The sequence below is a fragment of the Oryzias latipes genome, chromosome 13 (genome assembly GCF_053564925.1).
Source record: "Oryzias latipes strain Hd-rR chromosome 13, Olatipes_Hd-rR_3.1".
Taxonomy (NCBI): Eukaryota; Metazoa; Chordata; class Actinopteri; order Beloniformes; family Adrianichthyidae; genus Oryzias; species Oryzias latipes.
The window spans coordinates 1,622,327-1,639,581 of NC_136249.1; the positions used below are offsets into that span (position 1 = coordinate 1,622,327).

The following is a 17,255-nucleotide window of genomic DNA, read 5'->3' on the forward strand; positions in this document are numbered from 1 at the left end:
TAATTCTCAGAGACTTTATGAACAGGATTCATAGAAAAATACATTTTACAGACACATGCACTGAAGTACAAGTCTCAAAGTCAGCAGCTCAATATTACTGTCATGTAAACAATACGAGTAAAAACCATTAAAAAACTGTTTGGCCTAACCGTGACTGCATCAATGCTGTCTAAAAAGGTCACACAAGTGCATTATAAAAACATCTGTAACCTGACGTGACACAGACTTCCACCCAGACTAGTCTGGTCACAGGAAGGCGATGGTCCGACCCGTTTTTAGAGACATGGTCCCGACCGTGTGCTGGAGCTCCGTCAGAGGCCCTGAGAGCCTCATGAGGAGACACCGACCCCCGAGCCGCGCCTGCACAGTACCGCACACTGTGCCTAATAGCGATAGACCCGGACCTGGTTGTTGTCGTCCAGGCCCAGCTGGACCAGGCCGCTCTTGGAGGACGGAGCTGCGTATCGAGTGAACAGAGGTCTGAGAGCAGAGTCAGGACCAGAACCAACATTTGGGTTTTCTTCCAGCTGGATCCAAACGCTGGCTCGGAGAACCAGCATTTGGAATAAATAGCATACAAGGTTTAAATGATAGTCTGGGTGAATACTCCATTCTGATTGGCTGCTGGGTGTGGAATAGAAAGTCCTAAAAAAGAAGTTCCGGTCACATAGTCACTGCTGGCCCAAACGCATGGCAGTCTTCCAATTCTTACCATTTTGAAACAAATGAAAAAACACACAGGCTGTCATACTAAGACAGAAGAAAAGACATCTGTCCCCCGTGTCTCTATGGTGGATCTCTGTCAAACATCAACAGCAATGGGGACTTTAGTTTGGTTGGTTTTCTGTCTTATTGCTTGGCGCAGAGTAAACACATAACTAATTTTCTTCTTACTTAATCAAGTATATTAATGAAGTATATTCTTTTGTTTGATGAAACACATGTAATGATCAGAGTTAAAGGTGGATATTTTCAAGCAATAAAAAATAGAGGACATTTGTTTCTTTGAAACAAGTTTTAGCTTCCTTCATCATCTGGACAAAAACCAGTGCTAAGTCGTGAACTTCCTGTCTGAAATGACGCTTTGGACCCCTGAACATGTATAGCAGAGCCAGGGGCAGCTGAGTAATGCCTCATCGTCTGCTTCCTCGGAAAAACCATTTCAGTGCTAAAAAGAACGAGATTCCAGTACTAATAATTGATTTGGTACCATTTGTTTTGGAAGTGACCATGCTTTAAGCGGGATAAAGCGCCTCGAGGTGAACGTTATCAGAAATGAATGGGCTTTGCATTTCTGCCCATTCATTTCTGATACTGGAACCCTTGTTCACCTTCTCCCTGCAGGAGAAGCCTGTAGCTGACCCATGTGCTTCTGTACATGTTAGAAGGATACATGCTGTTGTCCTGCTTGCGCAGCTTCAACCACCTCTTATTGCTGTCAATCAAGCCCTGGAGCTTCTGGCCGTCCAGCTCCACGGCTCTGCACACACAGACACACACGCTGAAGACAGGCGTGTGTTTACCACAACCACACGCTTTGAGATGCAGTCACCTTGTGGGTGTGTATGGTGGGTACCCGGAGGAGGCTCTGGTGGTGCCGGACCCCATCGGTTCACCTCCTGTAGGACAGAGCAGCAGCTCAGCATCCACATCCACACACAGCAGGAGCTGCTGCTTTCCGGAACGTACCTGAGAACTTGGGGATCCATCGGCTGTGGGTGAGATCCTCGGAGGGCCGCAGGCCGCCAGACATAGGGGTGCTGAAGAGAGGGGCGGGTGTGGAGCCGCCCTGAGGGGTCCAGTTCCAGAGTGGATCTGGGAGGCTCACAGCAGGAGGCGGGGCTAAGGAGCTGGAGGTTGGTGCTAGCGTGTGAGGGATGAACGAGGGCGGAGAGGGGTGAGGGTGGGGCGTAGGGAATGCGGCGTAGGGGGCGGCGCTCTGACTCTGAGCCAGTGAACCCAGCGCGTTCAGGACGGTGTTGAGCTGGCCTGAGATCTGCTGCAGGGACTCGGCTAATTCCTGGACTTTGGCTGGGACGGTGGGATGTCCTGAGGAGAGGAGGAGAGGGAAAAAATGCAGAGTGAACCAGAAAACCCTAAATTTCCTTCAGGTTTTTGACAAAACCCTTTATTTCTATCTACAACATTCAGCCTTTTAGCATGTTTAAGTCTGTGTCTTAGCGGTTTTATTGTTCCTCTGACCGCAGCACGGACCAGATTCTTCTTTCTTGCTGTGTGTTTGAGCACACATTTCACCGGCGCCACATCCTCAAAAACTCTTCAAAATAGTACCTGATGAAAAGGACTTTTCCTTTGGCGTAGTGAAGTTTGTTTTATGAACACTTCCTAATATGGAATCAAACTGGATTTGCTTTAGGACTCAAAGTTCCAGCCACTTCAACACTTGAGCATTCCCGGCAGAAAAAGAGGAAAACATTGAGTTTCTTTATCTTTTCATGGTGAAGATGCTCTCTGGAGGAAAAGTACAGCCAACGACGGCAGGAGGTCACCTGTCCCGTCCAGCGGCTCCACGCTGCTGCTGAGGTCCGACTCCGTCACATCGAAGGTGACCTTCCTCTCTCCAGGTCCGCGAGACAAGTCCTCCAGCACCAGCTGATGACAGGAAACACAGAAGCTCAGAATCCTGGACGAGAACATCTGTGCTAACTAGGGCTGCGAAGGACACACATACGTGTCGACTAGTCGTTGGAGCTCTGGGACGAAGAGCAGCGTCCACTCGTAACCACTGATATGATCAAGATCATGTTGGTAAAAAGCTCTAAACCGATCAGGAAGGAAATAATCCATTTTTGGACTAACTTTATCAGTTTCTCCTCCTGCTGTGTCTCTAACGTTTTATTCTGTACATGTGATGCAAACAAAAAGAGCTTTTGCTATGTTACAGTTACAGTGAGGGATGTGTGTTGTGTTCACAAACACGTGATAACATTGGTTTTCACAACACTACAAACAATACAGGAATACATTCAAATGACTCACTAAACGTCCAAAATTCCAACTTCTTTTTTTTAAGCTGTTTTATTGCTTAAAAAACTAAAAGTGCCATTCAGATTCTGATAAAAGGGGATTTCATTTAGGGTTTGAAATGCTTCAAATATCTCTGTAAATATGGGATGTATTCCTCTAGGTCAAAGAGTTGGAGTGCTCCGTACGCCCTTCGAACATGCTGACTCATTCAGACTCTCTGACCTCCTCACTCATGGAGGTCTCCAGCTGCTGGAGCTGCTCCTCCTTCCTGCGCAGCAGCGCGTTTCCTGTCTGGACCGTGCGCTGCAGCTCTGCCACCGCCCGGGCCTCCTGAGCGGAACAGGAGGGAACTCTTTAGGCCTTCGTTTACAGTCAGCCACAGCCACACCGCCCCTCTCCGTACCTGCTGAAGGGTTCTCATCACCTCCTCGGTGACCCCCGGAAGGCGGTGGGCCTGAGACGAGCTGGCCTGGGCCGCCTGCAGAGCTGCCTGCCGCTCCTGCAGCCGGCTGCTCTCCTTCTCCAGGAAGAGTTTGGTCTTTTGGATGGACGCTCCGTGAGAGGAGATGTACTGCCGAACCCTTTTAGAGACAAACCCACGTGAAGGTTTGAGAAACTGTGACAACACCTCATCAACATCATCATCATTTCATTCAGTTTCTTTTCAAACTAAGCAGTGTTTAAGGCAAAAGATAAGCTTTTCATCTGGTTCCAGTTGGCTCATCCGTGCTCCTGTTCCTGACCGAGTACCTGGTCTCTACTGCTGCTCCTACACCTGACTGTGGTTCCTGTCTCCGGCTCGTCTCCGGCTCGTCTCTGCTCCTGCTCCTACACCTGACTGTGGTTCCTGTCTCTGGCTCATCTCTGCTCTGTACCTGACCGTGTGCCTCGTCTCTGCTCCTGCTCCTACACCTGGCTGTGGTTCCTGTCTCTGGCTCATCTCTGCTCTGTACCTGACCGTGTGCCTCGTCTCTGCTCCTGCTCCTACACCTGACTGTGGTTCCTGTCTCTGGCTCATCTCTGCTCTGTACCTGACCGTGTGCCTCGTCTCTGCTCCTGCTCCTACACCTGACTGTGGTTCCTGTCTCCGGCTCGTCTCGGGACTCCAGCCGTCCTCCAACTTCAACTGGATGAAGATCATTTGCTGGACTTTAAACATGTAGTTGTAGATTTAGATAAGTTAATTCTCTCTAAGAGTTCTGGTACACCGCCTGTCCTTCCTGGGGGAGGATCCCTCCTTCAGGTGGACACCCCTGAGGTTTCTTTGTTTTTTCCGGAATCCGTTTTTTTAGGAGTTTTTCCTTACCGTGAAGGGGGGTCTAAGGGCAGGGATGTCCAGTTTAGTTTAGTCTGTTTAGTTAAAGTTTTATTTTTATCCTATTGAATTCTATGCATTTATGATCCTTTTTGATTGTATGTTTACTTTACAATTACCGGTACAAAGCCCACTGAGACGACTGTTGCTGTGAATTTGGGCTATACAAATAAAATTAAATTGAATTGAATCTTAGTGATATAATTTCGTCCCTTCAGTCAACATTTTAGAAAGGTTTTAATCTGTCCTGAACTGAAATAAAAAGACTTTTTGTTTCATAACATTTGAAAGAACATAGTGAAGATAGAACAGCTCTGTTCAGGTGTTAAACATCTCCTTCATCTAGATCATTCTGTAAAGATGTTGTTGATTAAAGCCCGAGTCTGTCATGCTGTCCGTACTCGACCATGCTGCTGCTGCTGCTGTCAGGCACAGGAGAGGGGACCTGAGGGTCCTCAGATCCCACCGTCTGGTCACTAGAGGGAGCTGTTGCCTCCTTTTTGCTCGGTTCTGGTTTAGGAGGAGCTTCCAGCTTTTCCAGCTCACTAAAAGGAAAAACCCTGTAAAGCCTTTAAGACATAAAAGAATCATTTTGCTTTATTGTGTGATTCTCAACCACACAACTCTTTAACCCCTTGATGCCTCGCGATGCAAATACGCATTAAACCACTACTGCTCCAAACTTAACTTCTTGTAGCATCTACTCAAAAGCAAAAACACCAATGATGAGCTTGCCCTGAATAAATTCAGGAATCAAGGGGTTAATTATTTCTCTTTTAGGGAAGGAGAGCAAAGATGATTCAGTTTTGTAAATCAGCACCTGACTCTGTGACCCAGGCGGTTGCATCTGTCCTCCAGCAGCGCCACCTTGCCCTCCAGCCGCTCCTTGTCCTCCTTGGCTCTCCTGCTCTCCTCCCTGGCTTTGTCTCTTTCCTCCTTCAGCTTGTCCTCCTCCTCCCTGCCTCGATTTCTCTCCTCTCGGAGTCTGTGGATGAGCTCCCGGGCCTGGGCCGTCTGCTCCTCCCCCCTCTGCTGCTCCTCTCTCAGCTGGTCGCGCTCGCGGATCAGACGCGGTAAAGTCTGAGCAGAACAGGTGAGGCAACACGGATGGGCGAATGTCGTTTGGAATTTTACGGGGGAAAGTTAGTACCTTGACCTGGCGATCCACTTCCTCTTCCTCTTCCTCCAGCTGTCTTCTCCTCCTCTTCAGATCTGCTGCCTGACAGGAGAGAGGGTGAGGAGGGGCTTCTACGCTGAGCAGACGTGAACCTCCCACACATACTTTAGTCTGCAGCAGGACCTCCTGGCTTTTCAGCTCCCTCTCTCTCTGCTCCAAACGATCTGATAGTTCTCGCACTTCAGACTCCTGAACGAAAAGAAAGATGAACATAACCAGGGTTCTGTTTTCTGAAGGGAAAAGACGCCGATGAAGGGTTTGCCAATGATGCCAGCGCCCCCTCTGACCTTGCGCGAGTTTGCCAGCTGAATCTTTTGCATCTGCGTATCGAGCTGCAGCCGGAGCTTCTCCAGCTGGACGGCGTGGGAGGTCTGGAGATGCTCCCTGTTCTCCTGCAGCGTGGACTGCATGGTGTCACGCAGGGCGTTCTCCTGCGGCGAGCGCAGAGAAGCGTCGTCAGTGACGAGGCAAACGCCACCCGACAACCTTCAGTGGCTTCCAAAGGTTTTCTGCTCCCTAATTCCCCCACCCTTCATTTGGATGGGAAAGGTGCAGTCTGACCTCGTCTAGATATTTCTCTCGGATGCGGTTCATCTCCCTCCGGTGTTCGTCCCTGAGCTGCTCCAGCTTCCTCTCGTGATCACGCTGCACCTCATCTCGCACTTCCTGGAGCACATCGGCCAGCTGGGCGGCAGCAGAGAAAGCCCGTGAATCAGAGGAAATGCGGCTGGAGCTGGAGAACGGGCTGAGGTTAGCAGAAGAACAGGGATGCTCTCAGACCTCTCGGTGGTACTCTGCCAGCTGCTGTTCGGGCCTTGGACTCATCATCAGCGTCCTCCTCCGCTCCGTGCTGTTCAGCTTTACAGAAAAGACATCGTCACCAGAGTCTAATCACCATCGGTGTCCCTCAGGTTCACTTGAACCAAGAACCGTTGTAATAGCATCAACAGAAACGTGTCCTTTCTGCACCAAAAGCTTCAACTCTTAGCAAAAGAACTCCTTTTTCTAACAGAGAATGAACTCCTCAGCTCCTCTGCAGTTGATCAAACACCTGAACGTTTGGGTTCAGTTTCAGCCTAGAGTAAAGAAGAATCTGACTCCCAGCCTCACACTCATTCACCTCCTGTTGTACAGCTTTCATTTTCTGCTCCGCCTCCCTGCGGAGTCTGGACTTCTCTGCCTGCAGCTCCTCCTCTGCCTCCACCTTCAAACGCTCCATGTCCTGCTTCTTCCGAGCCTCCAGCTCCTCACGTGCTGCAGCTCGTTCGTCCTCCAGAGCAGCGCGCAGCTCCTTCAGCATGGCCTCCCTCTCCTCCCTGAGCACACCAGAGTTATGAGGGCTTAGGGTGGGGGTGGGCAGACCTCCACATGGCTTGATTCCTCACCCACTACAACCCACCAGAAGCCACAGTCTCACTTCACCGTTCGTAAAAATAAGAGGTAGGGCGGTCGACCTCTGATGGGAACGTTCCAGGTTCAACTCCTACCTTGCCCCCCCATGTGTCGAAGTGTCCTTGGGCAAGACACTGAACCCCACCCTGCCTCTGGTGGAAGGTTGGCGCCAGTGTTCGGCTGTGGAGCCGCCATCAGAGTGTGAATCCGTTTGTGACTGTAAGGCGCTGTGAGCCTTAAAGCGCTAAACTATTCAACGCCATTTAGTATTTATCTTATTATTATGATAAATATAAATGATCTGTTGTTTTTTATGCATAAAAACATTGTTTTTGTTTCTAAACATGAAATATTTCATTACTTTAAACAGAGGGTCACATGAATTCTCAAAATAAAAGACACCATGAATCTCATCAGATCATTTCAATGTGGCTAATGTAGTAGTAGGTAGTGTGATGTCATCAGCCATTAAAAAATACCTTACATGGTTTATTTTATTGCTGTTGGAGCATCTCAACCAGAAATGTGCAAATTAACAAATTAAAATTAAATCAGTGCCAAATAAGTGCCTCTTACCATTTTTTGGACCATCTGGCGTTTCTAAAATCCTTGAATTTTGAGTAATAACAGACAATAATGATAATAATAACCATAAAATCTGGTGCTCCTTAAGGATGAATTCTGCTAACTGACCTTGATTTACGTTTCTGTGGTACACGGCGCTCAAAAATGTGTCAAGATCTTCCGCTTAGGTAAACTCCAAAACTGCGCGGGCTGATGGGTTGTTTGACCCTAACGGCCACCATAGTCAGGAGCCTGGCGGAGCGAAACGGGCTGCTACTGTTTGTGAACGACTTGAATAAAGTTTCCCTCATCTGCTTTCTGTCATTTGATGCACTTCATGGTACGAAAACACACGCAACTTTAAAAAAGGGGGGGTTAAAGTGAAATCCTTTATTTGTGGCCCCGGCGGAGCCTCAGGGTGCAGACCCTGGATTCGGGGGTCTTTGGGGACTTATCGTGGAAGCCGAGTTTGCACGTCAAGGGTGGCATCTTTGTGACTTGCCACGATAATCCCTTCTGAAATCAGGGATTTGGAGCATAACAGAGGCGTGTTTAAACCTCTGGGCGTGTTTGGTTGCTGCATGCGTGCGGCGAAACGTCTGAGTCTCACCTGAGTTTCTGTTGCTGCTCCTCCCCGTCCTCCCTGAGCTCCCCCAACATTCGGCTGGTCTCCTCTCTCAGCCTCGCCTCCTCCTCTCTCCTGTGGGACAGGAGCTGCTGCTGCAGAGTCCTGGGCACAAAAACACCCAGAGTGAGCTTTTTCTGGACAGAGAACGGTGGAGTCTGACCTGAATGGACGTAACAGCAGCCATCACCGCATACCTCAACCTTTCCTCACTTTCTACCCTCAGCTTCCTCTCTTCTGTCTGCTCTTCTCTGGCTAGCTCCTCCTTTAGGAGATGCACCCTCTTCTCCTCTTCCTTCAACATGGGCTCCTTCTCAGCCTCCCTCCTTCCCCTCTCAGACTCTTTCCTCTCTCTAAAACTTGTCTCTCTGTTCTCCGCCATCTTGCAGTCTTCTTTCTTTCCCATGCTGGTTTTCTCCTTGCTAATCCTTGGCTCCTCTTCTTCGCGGCTCTCTTGTTTTTTGAAAGTGCTCTCCTCTACATTCCGGGCCGGTCGGCCTCGAGATGTTTCGGGCCTCTGCAGGAGGCTGTGGGCTTTCTGCGGATGGGGGACATGGGGCTCGGACAGGGAGGACTGAGACGGAGTTGGGCTGGCCTGATGGAGAACGAGTCGGTCAACGTTCTGGAGGGGAGGCTCTTGGTCTCTGCTCAAAATGTGCCTAAACAGAAGCAAAACTGTTACAAAGACAGCAGAACCTTCAGCATTTTTCAAAAGCACAGCAATTAGAAAATGTAAATATAAAATAACAGAATGATGTAAACAAAACGGAGCAGAGCATGGTGTAAAGTAAATGTTCCAGCTGAGAAATGTTAAACTTTGTAGAAGTTCTTCCACATTTCCTTTAGCCTCTAGAACAGCTGTAATGGAAGAAGCAAAGTATTGAAAAAAGAGGACTTTCAAAAAATTCAGCTGGAAGAACAAATGAGCTAAATCGCAACTAACAAACAAATCAGGTCTGTCACATGACGTGGGATTTTTGATTTTTAGGCAGTGGCTCTCTAATCTGTAGAAAAAGCACAGAAGATGGTGGTATTCTTTACAATTTTAAGAATTTACAGCAAAACATCAAACAGTTAAGAGAAACTGAAGAAATCTCTGTGTGTCAGGGACATGGCTGAACACTATTTTTAGATGCCATTGGTACCTCGGGTGGCCCAGCATACATCTTCACCATGATTGACTGACTATTAAATTGACTTAGGAATCCACCTGTCAGTCAAAACGACACGCATGTGGACACCAAAAAGAGATCACGGCACAGTCCAGAGGCTCCATCATGGAGGCAGAAAACGGTTTGAAATTTAAATGTTGCTTTTCCTTTCTTTAAAGGGACCCCCCTTGTTTTAGCATGACATCGATAGGAAGAATCTGGGTGCCAAATTGGTTATAAAGTGATATTCCTCCGGTCTAACTGCTTTGAGACCTTTTCGGATTCAAACTCAATTCATCTCAGCGGATAAAACTGTAAATATAAGTAAATGTAGGCTGTGTTTATTCTATTCAACTCCTCCAGAATTTGGGCATTATTAACAAATGTTAAAGACCGCCTCCAAAGAAAATGGGGTTTTTGGTGTTTTCAGCGTTTTGTTGTGGCATTTTTCTGATGATGGAGGACATAAAGAAAATGAATCTCAAAGTTGCATTTGTGAATATTTATGTTTTCAAATCATTGTGAATCAGCAGCAGATGAAAAAAGACAGTTTGAAAATGTTTTCGTTTCGTGGACATTTGTGACGTAAAAATACTGTGGGCGGGGCCACAGTCTCCATGCTCCGTCCCTTTCTGATCATCCACCTGCAGACACATGGATCCAGGAACGTCTCCGTTTCCCTGGTCTGAGCTGGAATCTGGATCAGAACTGGACGGATGGATGGATCTGATGTTGATCACTGTTTTTTTGGCACTGCTAATGTTAGCTTGGGGTAGGAGAGGCTGTAAGCTAGCAGGAGAGCATGTAAACCAGGAGTTCTCAAAGTTTTTGTACCTGAGGGACAAATTAAGAACTCGACATTAGACTGGGGGCCAGTTTTGGTGAAAAAGTGGATGGATAAAGAGAAAAAGTAGTTTTTACCAACTTTAATGACCAAGTGTCATTTGTCCAGTTAACCAGGCCCTCCAGATGTTTGTCCAGAGGTTGCTGCTCAGATCTTCTACTCGTCTCTATTTGTATCTTTTGCTCTGGACAAACAATGTCAGCTCCTTTCAGCATCCATTCTTTTACAAACTCCCCGTCACTGAAGGGCTTGCTTTGCTGGAGCGTTTCCAAAGCTACAACGTAGCTACTAGCTTCAGTCACAGCTTCACTGGATTTAGACATTTTAGTGAACATTATCTGCTGTGCAGCACAGCCTGGTTGTAGTTGTTGGAGCTTATTGCTGCGCTCCTCACCGGTAAATTTGTCATAGATTTTATGATTTGTTACATAATGATGATTTATATTGATTTCTTTAAGCGATGCATTTACCTGCTTGTAAATCAGACACAACACTTTATTCATGAGGTACGACACAGTAAGCATTTGACCACCTAGCTAGAAAACGCCTTTTCTCCTCTCCAACACAACCTTTTCCTCAAAGGAACCTGATCTGGATCTCTTTTATTGAGGGCCACAAAAATTCTTCCCGCGGGTCGCCATCGGCCCCCAGGCCACACTTTGAGAACCTCTGGTGTAAACCATTGACGGTGTATAAGAACTGGACTGAGTGACCCCTCCCCCCTGGGAGCACAGATCAATCCTCAAATAAAGCAGGTGGCCTCGCGGTGAACGTTTGAAGCATTTAACAGATTCTCCTGAATCCACCTTCAATGGTGGGGGCGTGGTTTTCTAACATGCTCATTCCTGATTGGAGAGTGGTTGCATTAGAAATGTAGACTTGTGTTTGTCCACACTGGAGGGCGGCGTTCTTCCTGGGCTGCATTTGAAGGCTGCTGGCGTCACGGCGCCACCACAAGTGCTGTCCAAACTCAACGACTCCTTCAAAAGCGGCCAACGAATACGGCCTTCTTTTCCCCGATTTTAAGGATTGGTCTGGTGTATCCGTCTATGCTGTCCATATCCCAAGATGCATTGCGGCCGAACCCGGAGATTTTCTGACAGTGATGGCGGACTGTAAAGCGAGACCTGGAGTTGGAAATACTGACACAGTTTTATATTTACACCTCCAAGATGAAAAGTTGGATCAAATAAGCTAGGAACACTTTGAGCTCCATTCCTGATTCACTACTGCTCTCTGTTCGGGACTCACGGTTGCTAGGCGACAGGACATTCACCGATGTAACGGCTGGAGTTATCTAAAGGCTAGACTTGTCCAAATTCACAGCTGCTACCATCCGACCTACCCGCTCAACGAAGGACCCGACCAACGTCGCCCGGGAAGGCGGCGGCCTCCAACGGCCTCAGATCGACATTTCAATCAAGGAATACTGAGGACATCTGGTTCCAACATGGCGACAGACGTACTTAACATGGTTGGAACCAAAAGCAAGGCGGTTTGTACGGGTGACGTCACACACAGTCCGTCCAGTTCTGTTATACAGTCAATGGTGAAAACAGACAGCTCTCAGTTATGGGCGATGGGAGGTGGGCGCGGGCTTGCTCCGCATCAATGGTCCCTCCCACAACTCAACTTTTCAATGAACTCCTGCCGCTCTGCAGAAACTATGTCCTAGAGAACGACACAGGTTTTGGGATTTTGGCTAAAAAACAGCAGCATCATCATTAAAAGACCACTGAGAACACTTTGAAAACAGATCCAAAGATGGTCAGAGGGGGTATCAAGGAAGAGTTTACTGGGAATAACAGAACACAGAACTTTGCTTTCATGGTGAAAGTGCTCTCTATCTCCACAGAGACCTGAAAACAACAGAATACCGGCTGTCGGCCTGGAGCGCTGTTCTTCCTCTGCCCTCTTCTTCTCCCGTTCCCCCTCTCTCCTCTCTGTCCAGTGGGCTCATGGTTCCAGACAGGTCGCTGATGTCCAGAACCTTCTGTGACAGCTTTTAGTCACAACATTTCAACCGGTTTAAAATTTACACTGTCAAAGAGTTGAATGTATGGCTCAGTAGTACAGTCCAGGTGTGAGTAATCAGATTACCTTGATATCCAATGAGGAATGAGCCTCCTCAATGATTTTACTGGCCTCAGACTCCTGCATTGACACACATGTGAATTCACTCAGTGCTAAGAAGGTTTTCTAACATAAAAACGATGAAACGTGGGAAACGAGAGAGAGCTACACAGTCTCAGAAGCTGAGTGCATTCATAAACACAACCAAGACCATGCAGTGTGTGGACTGCACAAGCACAAAACCAAGCCTTCTGCAGCGCCAGTGCAAGCTCTGGAAGGGGGGCACGAGGGGGGATGTTGCTGCTCAGTCTGCTCAAACTCCAACCTCCACTCTAAAAAAATCATCAGGAAATGGTCCCATCCAGTCCTCAGAGGCTCAGATTGTTCCTCTTCATTCCAATTCCCTCCACACTAAGTTTGCTTGCTGCTGGCAGCCCCTAAAAAGCTGGAGTTGGACTCTGGCAGCTGCATGCAGCTCATGAGCATCAAGCGGGAAGACAAACACAGAGACACTGAGCCCTACCTCCACCGGAAGCGAGGACCTCCGTGTCTCCACGTCACCACGGCTCTTTTGGTTCAAGCTTTTCTGCCCTAGACCAGCCGGTGGAGGGGGGGGAGGCCCTGCACTAAAAAGCTCAACAGCTTCCTCCTCGCTCTCTGAGGCTCCTTTGGGATGGCGTTCCCCTAATTCCTCTTCTATTTCCACATCCTCCTGTAGGGTTTCTTCTCCTCCACATCGTCCCTGAAAAACCTCATCCCGCCCAACCTCCTCCTGCTCTCTGCTGTTAACCATCACTACCTCCTCTTTCTCACTGGAAGTCCTCCTCCTGGTCTCACTCCTCTCACTTCCTATTTCTTTATGGCTTTGCAGGAATTTCTCCACCAGCTCCTCGCTGCTTCCCACAGATTTGTCCTCTTCCTTGGTAACCTTCTCCCTGGCCTTCTGGCCTCTGGGTTCACTGCTAACACTCTTCTCTCCTTCATCACTCCCCCGTCTGCTGCCCCTGCCATTAGCTTTTTCTCTCCTCTCCCATCTTCGTCCATCACTTTCCTCATCTTTGTCAATACAGCAGGCGTCTTCAATCTCACTGCTCTTTCCTTCCTCCTGGCCTTTACTTCCACTCTGATCTCTTTCTTTCTCCTCCTCTTCCCCGGAGGCAGCCTTCTCGTCTGTCTCCCCTCTGCCCTCTCGCTCTTTCGGATCCTTCCTTTCCCCCTCTCCTTCTTTTTCCTCATCTCCCTGTCTCAATGCTCCCTCCTGGTCCTGCTCCGCCTCACTGGACTCCTCTGCTGCCTCCTCTTCCGACTGCTCAGCAACACGTTTGGCCCCCCGTTCACTGTCCCGCCCTTTTTTGGAGTCCTTGACGAAAGAAAGTTATGGAAAAGAAGGAGTCCGTCCATCCAGAACAGGCACAGAGGAAGGCGTGCAGAGACAAAAAAAAGGGATGAAGAGGGTCATGAAAAAAAAGACTATGACCATGAACAGCAAGGGGGGGGGGGGGGGGGGGGGTCCTAGCAGGCTATAACTAACAGATCATGCACCTGAAATAAAAATATAAGGTTAGTGCGAATGCATAACAAAATGAATAAGTGGTAGCGCAGTTATTGGTGCTTCTTCTGTCCTTTTCCAGCCAAACTCCGGCAGAGGTGTTCAGTGAGGGCTGCTGCTCTCAATTCAGGAAAGAAAGGAGAAACTAAAAGAAGAAAAACGAGGTCAGGGACAAACGAGCCGGGGCGCGTGGTTGGGACGGCGACGACACATGCAAGAAGGCGTGAGGGACCGGAGAACAGCGGGACAAAGAGGAAGACGTGAGCCCATTGGAGCCGTCCCAGCAGCACAGAGGAGGAGACGGTTGAAGAGCACAGACAGAGAAGAAGCACCAACACGAGGTTTAGAGAGCACAGCTACACCAGACTATGACCAACAGCAGAGTTCTGAGCTTCTCCTGTCCTCAGACACGGCTGTGTTTGCGCACATACCTGACGGACGTCGAAACATGTCATGTATGTGCACAAACACAGCCGTGTCTGAGGACAGGAGAAGCTCAGAAATCCAGACACTATGAACGTTATGGAACTATGATGTACATCAACCATGGCAGAGACACAGAATCCTCCTTTAACCACGTTTTCTGATCAGGACCCAGATAAGAGACACAATGTTGTTCAGCAAATCACTGTGATTGCAGGAGGTTTTGATCAGAAAAAGTAACTGAGAAGAATGTTTGGATTAAAATGAAACATTTGGAGCCAAGAGCACCACTTTAACTTTATCAGAAAGTTACATAATAAGCACAAAGCGCTGTTCATAACCAGAAATGGCTCTATTGCAAGTTTGCAACCATTAAAGCCCCACTCTGGTTGTGGCATTTTTCTGATGATGGAGGACACATATGAAGAACCTTAAGCTCAAAATTGCATTTTTGAGTGTTGTTTGTTCAAATCAATGTGAATCAGGAGCAGATGAAATGATGCTGTTTGTAAAAGCCTGTAGCTGGGAGGTAGAAGCTACACTCAGAGGGTCACCGTCTCCCAGCTCCGCCCCTTTCTGATCCTCCACCTGCAGACACACAGATCTGTTTTCCTGCTCTGAGCTGGAATCTGGACCACAACTGGACGGCTGGATAGATCTGATGATGCTCGTTGTGAGGGGCTGAAAGCCAGTGGGATTCTGTAAACAGATGGGTGACTGGAAGTGGGGGCGGGCCTGCTCCGCACCAATGGTCCCGCCCACAACTCAGAGGGGAATTTTGAAATCCTGCCGCTTTGCAGAAACTAAGTTCTAGAAAACAACTCAGGTTTTTTGTATTCTGGCATAAATAAACGACCAATGGGAACACTTTAAAAATAGATCAAAGGATGGTCAGAGTCTGGCGTTGAATGAATTGGCGTTTCGTTTTCGAGGGCCCATCCAGAGGCAAGTGGACTCATTTGTGTGTGTTCATTGGGGGATTTACCTGCTGGGAGGGCAGTTCAGGGCTGTGGTCTCCAGACTGGACCAGGTCCTGCAGCTCTGGCTCCGTCCTCTCTTCAGCTGGAGCCGCAGCGCTGCCTTCACTGTCCTGACAACAACAAAAAACAAACCAAAACATGCTAATGGAGGCCCAAAGCTTTCTTTATCAGTATCAGGAAACACAATAAAGAAAACTAAAGCTGTAAAAAGTAAAACGGTCTACCTCGTACTGCAGACCTCCTCCGAGAGAAGCCAGGTCCAGATGGAGGTTCTTTAGTGGATTGTCTGATTCACACTGACTCAGCTGTGACAAAGACGGAACAAAGATGGAGTCCAGGTTTGTAAGGAACTTTGATTTTTAATAGCAAAAAACGGAACGCACCTCTTTTTGTGAGAGCTTGTCTTTGTCGTCGTCTTCATCATCTAAACCAGAAAAAGCAGGAGACAACCTCTCCTCCTGTCTGCTGCCTAACATGCTGGACAAGCCAAAGCTTTGAGGCCCCTGGAACAAAGGAACATGAGAACAGAGCACACAGCTTGTAAAGAGAAGGAAAACTCAGGAGACTAATATTCCGTCCATTTCCTTACCCGGACGGCGGTCTTGAGGGGTTCCAGCCCCCCAGAGCTGCCGAGGGACCCTTGGAGTGAAGCGGCAGATCCAAAGGGGCGGCTTACGCCAGGGCCTTCCAGACCTCTCAGGGGGGCCAAGCCCACGAGTGGGGGTACTAGTGGTCCCAAAGATGAGCTCAGGCTCTACATGGTACAGAAAATGAAATAAGCCCCAAAACAAAAACTAGAATTCAAGTTCAGGAAGCCTGTTTTTAATGAGAAACTGTCATTTGGATAAGTGATGATCACCAACCCCCAAAGTTTTCAGTGGTGCGTTCTTCTTCTTTTCCTTTTTCTCCTTCTTCTCTTTCTTCTTCTTTTTCTCCTTCTTGGTACCCAGACCCTCGGCGGCGGCCGTGAGCGGGCCCCGCCCACGCTCCTGGATCACCAGCTGGCGGTAGTGTTCATCGCAGGGATGGTCCCACGTGGACTGACCCGTGGAGAAGTTGAAATAGTAGATGTCCCCCGTGACATCCTGGCTTTAGAGGAGGAGGGAAGATGGAAAGTGGGGGTCACTTCAGCATCACAGGAGAGACCAGAAAGAAGGGACAGTCCATAACTTCAAATCCAAATCAATGTAATCGTGTTTCTCTTTGTATTTCAAGAATTCAAGAATTCAATTCAAGAATTCAAGAAGAACTTTATTAATCCCCGAAGGGAAATTTAGTTGCAGTAGCAGCACTAAGGAAAAAGGGGGGGGGGGGGGGGTAAAGACAAACACAGACACAGAAAATACAGAGAGTAGAACAGGACAAAAATTGAGTAAAATACAATTTGAAAAGTGTAGTCTGTGACTAGAATTTTCATGTACATCCGAGTCTGCCAGATGAGTTGTGGAGTCTAATGGCTGATGGCAGGAATGACTTCCTGTATCGTTCTCTGGCACAGCGAGGGTGTATGATCCTGCCACTGAAACTGCTTCTCAGGTTGTCCACCTCCCTGAAGAGGGGATGGGAGGGATTGTCCATGATGGTCCCCAGTTTAGCCAGTAGTCTGTCCCCAACCACCTCTTCCAGCTTGGCAGGCTTGAGGCCAATGACAGACCCTGCTTTCCTAATGAGTTTGTTCAGTCTGTTGGCGTCCTTTGCTTTGATGCCAGCACCCCAGCACACTGCAGCAAAGAAGATGGTGCTTGCCATGACAGACTTGTAGAACATGTAGAGCATCCTGCTGCAAACATTGAAGGACCTGAGTCTCCTCAGGAAGTAAAGTCTGCTCGTGCCCTTCTTGTAGACGGCCTCAGTGTTTGTGGACCAGTCCAGTTTATCGTCTAGATGTACTCCCAGGAACTTGTAGGACGAGACAACTTCCACATCCGTCCCACCGATACAGACTGGGGGGGGGCGAAGACTTTCTCCTGCTAAAATCTATCACCATCTCTTTAGTCTTGGCCACATTTAGCTGCAGGTAATTTTCCCCAGACCACCTGACGAAGCGCTCCACGAGGCTCCTGTACTCCTCCTCCCGTCCATCTTTCACACACCCGACTACAGCTGTGTCATCAGAGTACTTCTGGAGGTGGCAGAGCTCAGAGTGGTACTGGAAGTCAGCTGTGTATGTGGTG

At 48.4% G+C, this 17,255-nt stretch overlaps 1 protein-coding gene across 11 annotated transcripts in view; it reads right to left on the bottom strand.

Moving 5' to 3' along the window:
- cep164 (centrosomal protein 164) overlaps positions 1 to 17,255 on the bottom strand; it is a 21,361-nt gene continuing 4,106 nt past the window's right edge. For 2 of the 11 annotated variants that reach the window (XM_078929334.1, XM_020708551.3), the window contains exons 4-28: positions 15,945 to 16,170; positions 15,671 to 15,835; positions 15,465 to 15,584; positions 15,306 to 15,386; positions 15,087 to 15,191; positions 12,653 to 13,489; positions 12,157 to 12,210; positions 11,916 to 12,058; positions 8,259 to 8,720; positions 8,047 to 8,166; positions 6,601 to 6,796; positions 6,261 to 6,338; positions 6,042 to 6,164; positions 5,768 to 5,911; positions 5,586 to 5,669; positions 5,454 to 5,522; positions 5,124 to 5,383; positions 4,705 to 4,872; positions 3,392 to 3,569; positions 3,211 to 3,318; positions 2,511 to 2,613; positions 1,690 to 2,049; positions 1,553 to 1,619; positions 1,394 to 1,480; positions 1 to 480 (exon numbers count right to left, since the gene is read on the bottom strand). In XM_078929334.1, the coding sequence (XP_078785460.1) occupies positions 384 to 480; positions 1,394 to 1,480; positions 1,553 to 1,619; positions 1,690 to 2,049; positions 2,511 to 2,613; positions 3,211 to 3,318; positions 3,392 to 3,569; positions 4,705 to 4,872; positions 5,124 to 5,383; positions 5,454 to 5,522; positions 5,586 to 5,669; positions 5,768 to 5,911; positions 6,042 to 6,164; positions 6,261 to 6,338; positions 6,601 to 6,796; positions 8,047 to 8,166; positions 8,259 to 8,720; positions 11,916 to 12,058; positions 12,157 to 12,210; positions 12,653 to 13,489; positions 15,087 to 15,191; positions 15,306 to 15,386; positions 15,465 to 15,584; positions 15,671 to 15,835; positions 15,945 to 16,170 (4,435 nt within the window). In that variant the 3' untranslated portion in view covers positions 1 to 383. The remainder of the gene's footprint in view (positions 481 to 1,393; positions 1,481 to 1,552; positions 1,620 to 1,689; positions 2,050 to 2,510; positions 2,614 to 3,210; positions 3,319 to 3,391; positions 3,570 to 4,704; positions 4,873 to 5,123; positions 5,384 to 5,453; positions 5,523 to 5,585; positions 5,670 to 5,767; positions 5,912 to 6,041; positions 6,165 to 6,260; positions 6,339 to 6,600; positions 6,797 to 8,046; positions 8,167 to 8,258; positions 8,721 to 11,915; positions 12,059 to 12,156; positions 12,211 to 12,652; positions 13,490 to 15,086; positions 15,192 to 15,305; positions 15,387 to 15,464; positions 15,585 to 15,670; positions 15,836 to 15,944; positions 16,171 to 17,255) is intronic. The other 9 variants (XM_078929337.1, XM_020708553.3, XM_078929335.1 and 6 more) reach the window with 9 other exon arrangements.